The following is a 7,645-nucleotide window of genomic DNA, read 5'->3' on the forward strand; positions in this document are numbered from 1 at the left end:
ATATTCATTAAAAAATAGTTTGCTTGAATTACTATGAAAATTTATTTTTAAACTACTTGCTATCATAATAATAATTGTGTAAATATATACTGTATGTGCTATACGTACGTGCAATGTAAAAATTATTTTAAAATTAAATAACTAATGTAGTGCAAAATTTTTTTTACAAAAAAAATCATATTAGGAAAAAAATTGTTGTTCACAAAATCAAGTTAAAAAAAATAATAATGAGTTATTTAATTTTTATCCTAAAAAAATTCAATTTTTTAAAATTTAATATAAAAGTTAAATGTAATTAAAGAATATTTAGCAAAAAAAATATTTAAACTTATAAATAAGTCAAATGGAAAAAATGTAAATTAATATACTTTATTAAAATGTTATTAAAAATAATAATAAGTCGTTTAAGTTTTTAAACTTATGTAAACACTAGATTACTGTTTATCTATATATATATATATATATAATAAATTACAATTAAATGCTATAATAATTATGAAATTGTATTTTTTTTGTTGTTGTAAAATATATTACTTTCGTTTAGTTGAAGATATTCTGGTAGTAGTAGTGGTAGACTTTGGTTTAATTGTTGTTTTAACTGTTGTTTTAACTGTTGTTTTATCTGTTGTTTTAACTGTTGTTTTAACTGTTGTTTTAGTAGTTGTAGTCAAAACTTTAAGTTTTTTATTGGGTAACTTAAACAATGCCGGATTTTTTAGGATGACTGTGCCATTGGCAAGTGTGCCATTGAATTGTTGTCCATATATTAGTTGCAATTTTGTCAATTGTTGCTTATATTGTTTAACATTTGTTATATGTTTATAAGCAGCCACACTACCGGCACCAACGGCAGCCATACCGGCGGCCGCAGCTAATGATGGCATAAATGGCTTTGGCTTCGACACAATCACTTGAGTTTTATCTTTAATGTATATAAAAAAATTTTGTTTGTATAAAATATGATTAATTAATATTATTATAGTATTAACAATAATACAGATAATGCCATTTAAATGTTTAAATTTTCAAGTAATATCGTTAATACAGTTAACTTTACGCTAAGCAAGGTAACTTAATATACAGTTACCATATATATATAGATTATTTAAGCTATACACAGTAAGTACCTTGCTAAAAGCATCATTACATAATATTACTCTGATTTGATAACTTTTAATTGGCATAAACTGTATACTCTATATTAAATATATAACAAACCTATTAAAATCAATGCAATCAAAGTGAATAATACAATTGAAAATTGTTTATTCTTCATATTTGCTATTTAAATTATTATATTAATAAAAATGGCTAATAAATACATAAATTTTTAATAATTTATTTTAACTTCACTTTTTTATAATTATAAAAAATTATATTAGTTATAAACATCTGTTTCTATTTGCAATAATCTAATATATACTTAGGGTTGTATCAAATCCCTGACTCGTTTTATTTTCCAAAAATTGTTTATATATTTCCCCATTCACTGGCAATTCTCAGGATATCTATTTTCTTTGAGTTACAACCTATTGAACCGTAAACAACAAATTTTATTATAAAATTTAAAAATAAATTTTATACTAAACTGTATCACTAAATTTATTAAATTCAAATTTTTCACTTTTACTTAATGTAATATTGTAACTAATCAAAAAAAAATTAATAAAAATATTTAAACTTATTAATAAGTGAAATTAATAAAAATAATGTAAATTAATATACTTTATTATATATATTATTATTTAAAAAAAATGTAAACTTGTTTTTAAACTTATGTAAACACTATGTTTCCTGGCTAATCTATTTATTCATATATTTATTCAATAAATTACAATTAAATGCTATAAATAATAATGAAATTATATTTAAAAAAAAAAATATATTAGTAAATTAATCGTCAGTTGAATTATTTGCTAGTAGTAGTAGTAGTTGGAGTAGTAGTAGTAGTAGTGGTCAATGATTTAGATTTTTTATTAGTTTTTTTAAAGAAAGTCGGATCTTTTATGATGACTTTGCCAGTGTCTTGTGTGCCATTGAAGTGATCTCCATAAATACGTTTCAATATTTTCAAATCTTTATTAAATTTTTTAACATTTTCATAATGTTTATAAGCAACCACACCACCGGCCACTACAGCTATTTCAATCAATGGCTTTGGCTTAGACTCAATCACTCGACTTTGATCTTTAATTAATTAATTATTTTTAGTTTTTGTTGAGATATAAATTTTTGTTTACGAAAAAAATAATATAAATTTTATATTATTATAATAAAGTATTAAAAATAATATATATATATATATATATACATATGATAAAATTTATAATTGAACAAACCTATTAAAATCAATACAATCAAACTCAATAATACAATTGAAAATTGTTTATTCTTCATATTTAGATTATTTTAACTAAATAAAAAAATGGCTAATAAATTAATTTTTATTTAATTATAAAATTATATTAGTTATAAACATCTAATTGTTTTTGCAATATTCTAATATCATATATCAAATTAATAAATATACATATATATATATATATATATATCATATACTTGTGTGTGTATATATATACTGTATATATAGTATATTAATTAGTATATATGTAAAACTAAATGACTGTACAGCTACAGTAGAAAGTTTCTAAACAAACAAAATAAACATTAGTCGTAATGTAGTATCGTCTCCCCAATAGGGGGGGGGGTTCACAACAATTATTGTTAGGTTGATTTGTTTTTTTAAAAATAATAAATATATAATAATTTTTGTTTTTTTTTAAATAAAAAAAATGTAAATTTTATTAACTGTGATATTGATGTCTAATAAGTGTAACTAAATGTCGAAAAATAGTAAATTTAATCCAAAAAATATTAAAAGCATTGGAAATGAAGACTTCGCGCGACTTGTATTTCAAGGGAAGTGTCACTAACTGTACGTTTCATTCATTTATATTATTCTTCAAGAGATTTGTGTCACTAAATATAAGACACAATTATCTCATTGATGTCTAACTGATCACTCGATTAAATGGTTGATTCAAAGATTACTGACTGACTGACTGACAAGTATTGGCATTACATCACAAATATAATACCCATTAAAATCAAACAGTCATTCATTTATATAAATTATATATATATGTAGACAACAACAACAAAACCAGAAATAACAACTATTACTAGTGTTATTGTACTGTATTTATAATAATACTGTATTTCTATGATTGACAAAACAATGCCAATACAATTGATATTAAGACATACAATAATTGCAAATAATTTGTTTTATTTTTCGTAAAGTATTGATGAAAGGGAGCGGCAGTTGTTGTTAAAACACATACATGAAAAAATAGAGAGAGAGAGAGAGAGAGAGAGAAAGAGAGGGAAAGAGAGAGAGAGTCATATATAAAATTGGTTTTTCATGTAAGATAATCGTGAGTGCAATACTAATACCAGACAATTGTACCAAAAATAAGAGTAATTCCTCACAAAATTGATTATTCAACCAAAAATAAAAGACAAAATTATATAAAATACAGAATATTCTGCTATTCTCTCTCTCTCTCTCTCTCTCTCTCTCTCTATCTATCTATCTATCTATCTATCTCTCTCTCTCTCTCTCCGTTCATCTTTTATCTTTATATATATTATTTTATCTATCGTTTAACCTATTATAGCATTGTTACAAATGACAACACTTTAACAATATTTTTTTCTTGTAAAACTCAATTTTTTTTATATATTTTGTTGAACTCGTTTTTATTTTGTCTATTCAATTGTGTGTGTCTTTACTGTATATGTGTTTAGCACACTATTATACAAAATTTCTCATTTATTCATATATTTACACTTTAATAAAATGTAAGTAACAGTAAAAATACTGTTGCATTATATTAAATATTTATAGTTTTTTTATCTCAACTACTGTAAAATGTTTCAATGTATGTTATTTAAATAAATAAATATTAATAAGTTTTATAATACAAATTTAAATAAATAATTTAGATAATTTTTTACAATATATTAAATGAATTGTAATTTTCATTTTGTTTCATTTTTTAATTTTATATTTAGTATTATTTTGCTCATCATTTATAACTGATAATATAATTTTTAACATTCAATTTCATTATTTTCTCAATAAAGTTAATACACATATAAACTCAAAACAAATTAAAAAAAAATATTTTTGTACCAAAATATATATATAAAATAAAACAAAACACTTAACAAGCAATTTGTCACAAAATAGAAAAAAATAAAATAATAGATAATTAAGTTTATGTTATGACTTTAACAAATATTAATGATAAAAATACAAGTTTATTAAATAATGAATCTTCACATACGAAACATAAAATTTTTTTTAGACATGACTTATAAACTAATAAATTATTAACTAAAACATATTTAAAGACAATGTATGGAAATATACTGAAAAATATAATATAATTTTTTATTTAAATGTAAACAAAATGTTTATGAAATCTATGCTTTTATTTGTATTTTTAAACTAATAGCCTAAAGTTATAATATAATTTGAGACAAATATAAGAAAAATTGAGTTTCTTGTTAAACATTAGTAAAGCATAAAAACAAACAAAAAATATTTTTTAAAATTAATAATTTAAAAAATATTAATCACATATATTGTAAATGAAAAATATAAAATAATATAATATTAGATAATAATAATAATAATATACAATAAACTATCTATAATAATAATAATAATAATACTCTATATACAAATTACTTACTAAATATACAGTATAATAAATACTGTATAATCATATTAATAATACAAAACTATAAATGTGCTTTTAGTTTTTAAATAAAAACCTTATTAAGTAAAAAAAGAAATTTTATCCAAAATTAATTTAATTTAAACTAACTTTAGCTTTCCAATAATTAATTAATTTATTTATATATTATATAATATTAATTGTATTAAAAAACTAAATAAAAAATTTAATAAATTAAAAATTATATAATGTCTTTGATTAGAAAAGATAAATGAGTTTGGATTATACCACAGATTGAATCGTTAGCCAAACGGGTTAAATCCAAATCACATAATAAACAAAATCAATACAAATGTCTGAGACATTGCATCAAATAGAGAGTACAGATGAAGTGTAAAGGAAATGAGTGAATGAATGAATGAAAGAGAGAGAGAGAGAGAGAGAGAGAGAGAGAGAGAGAGAGAGAGAGAGAGAGAGAGAGAGAGAGAGAGAGTCAGTGAATACAGTCTAATAGTACTGTCCATCAGCTTTTGATCTTTGATTAATGTGTTAGAGAAGTGATGTTAAATTAGAAGTACAGACAAACACACAAAACAATACAACACTTATGTCTTTAGCTATTGATTTATAATAATAATAATATATAAATAAATCTGTCGGTAGTCTCTGTCCTCAGACAACTATCAATGACTATGAAATGCCATTTGTTTGGACACAACAAATACACGACTATTGTTGTAGTTGAATGTCAATCATTAAATAACAAATTTTGTTTAAAACATTTTTTTAATTTGAAAGTATTTGATATACATTTGTTAAATGCAATAAATAGTTATATATATATATATATATAGTCAATATATCCTTTTTGCATAAATGACTTTTACATTTTATAATAATAATGAAAGTCAAATTAAACAATGTTTAGCAATTAAAAATATTTTTTTAATTACTAATTAATTAAATTGATTGATTGTTTGTTTATTGGATACATTGAAAGCTCTTTATAATTATAAACTTAATTACAAATTAGACAAAACCTTTCATTTATATCACTGTCAGCTCTCTCTCTCTCTCTCTCTCTCTCTCTCTCTCTCTCTCTCTCTCTTTCTCTCTCTCTCTCTCTCTCTCTCTTAAAGATTTAAACTAAAATTTTGTTTGTCTGTCAAAAAAACGATTTTCTATATTACTATTAAATATTGTTATATATATATATATTATCTTTTATGTTAAGTTACCGATTCATTGCGTTCACTACAATATTTGCCATAAGTATTGGGTTTATTTCTAAGACTAAATCTTCTTATATAATAATAAATATGTATTGACTCGTTGTTATCAATTTTGTTATGCAACCAATCTGTCCAACAATATTAAAACTATAAGCACTGGTATGAATGAATCGGTTAGGCATATGATGTGTGATATGGATTGGAGATCAATATAATGGTATATACATCTATATCCATATATATATATAGTATATGTATATATTCAATGTGTCATCGGATGGCAAAACGTCAGTAAATGGCATATAACACATATACAACACATAGATATATAACTTAATGTGTTTTTATGCGTTCAATGCAATTCAATAGTCGTTGTCTTATATTATGTTTGTAGCATTTCTTATAATATCTTATATAATCTTTTTTTTGGTTCAATAAGAAATAGATTATTGAACAGAGAGAGAGAGAGAGAGAGAGAGAGAGAGAGAGAGAGAGAGAGAGTCAATTGAAAGTAGCTTTTTCGAGAAAGACAATAATAATAATAATATGAATGTATTTACTGTACAGTATATAGGGTTTAGTATGAATGGCATTCAAAGATGATATCTCGGACCACAAGAAAGACAATTCATTATTATATATATTGAATATATTGATAAAAAGAGACTAAATTTAGAGCAAATCTGCTTTTGTACAATACATTGACAATATATATATACATTGTATTTATATGGCATTTATAATAAATATCAATACATACAGATTGTATATTATTTGACGACTTAATATTAATACATGACTGTATATAAACAATATTTAGATTGAATACCAACAATAAAATCACAGCAAAATATTGTTTGTTCAGTACTATATACAGTATATACTACTGTATGTACTGTATATTAAATATTATTATTTCAATTACGCAATATTCATATAATAATATATATATATATATATTAAATGACAATTTTTGATTTATGCTTATAAAATGTTATCATATTATAGGCAGACATATAATTCAAAGAAAAAGAAAAATAGTAGTAATGTATATAAAGATTAATTTACTCTTATCATAACGAAAACATAAAAATTATAAGATATTTAATTTAATGTAAATATCTGTTAGTTGACGGTTACATATATTTTTATATGAAATAGTAATAAAATATTTTATTAATATTTAGTTATAATATTAAGATTTATAAAATTACAGTATAAACATTGCACTTATAAAAATAAATAAATTGAATATACAGAGTAATATCAAGTACTGTATTATTTATATAGTAATATGGATTTTTTGAGTAACAAAAAAAATATAAATATTTATAATAAATGAAATCGATTTAGCATTACACAAAAATTTTAAAAACTAAAAAAATGTGAGTAAAAAATACATTTAAATTTATAGATTTATTAACAGCAATTTTTTTTGTTGTTGATGAAATACTACCAAAAATATATACAATATATATATAAATATAAATTTGAGTATAAAAACGTTATATAATACTAATTGTCAAATAAATATAAAAAGATATAAATGAAAAAAATAAAAATAAATATTAATCGCTTTGAAAAAGAAGAGGAAAACTTTAATCAAAATGAAAATTATCTATTTTTGTGCACAAAATAAAGTGACATAAAATTGGATATCTGTTT

General features: G+C 21.6%; 2 protein-coding genes across 2 annotated transcripts; both read right to left on the reverse strand.

Annotated features, from left to right (window-relative positions):
- Positions 1–457: 457 nt before the first annotated feature.
- On the reverse strand, positions 458–1,289 carry LOC128964641 (uncharacterized). Its single transcript, XM_054311272.1, has 2 exons — positions 1,219–1,289; positions 458–922 (listed from the first exon to the last, which is right to left on the reverse strand). The coding sequence occupies exons 1-2, from the start codon at positions 1,274–1,276 to the stop codon at positions 531–533; spliced, it is 450 nt and encodes a 149-aa protein (XP_054167247.1). The 5' UTR covers positions 1,277–1,289; the 3' UTR covers positions 458–530.
- A 492-nt stretch (positions 1,290–1,781) lies between these two features.
- Positions 1,782–2,447, reverse strand: LOC128964642 (uncharacterized). The gene is made up of 2 exons (XM_054311273.1): positions 2,340–2,447; positions 1,782–2,187 (listed from the first exon to the last, which is right to left on the reverse strand). The coding sequence occupies exons 1-2, from the start codon at positions 2,395–2,397 to the stop codon at positions 1,910–1,912; spliced, it is 336 nt and encodes a 111-aa protein (XP_054167248.1). The 5' UTR covers positions 2,398–2,447; the 3' UTR covers positions 1,782–1,909.
- Between the last annotated feature and the right edge of the window lie 5,198 nt (positions 2,448–7,645).

Source organism: Oppia nitens, unplaced genomic scaffold, assembly GCF_028296485.1.
Source record: "Oppia nitens isolate AA-2021 unplaced genomic scaffold, nextdenovo-longstitch-racon4-pilon3 scaffold9_pilon_pilon_pilon, whole genome shotgun sequence".
In the NCBI taxonomy this organism is placed as follows: domain Eukaryota; kingdom Metazoa; phylum Arthropoda; class Arachnida; order Sarcoptiformes; family Oppiidae; genus Oppia; species Oppia nitens.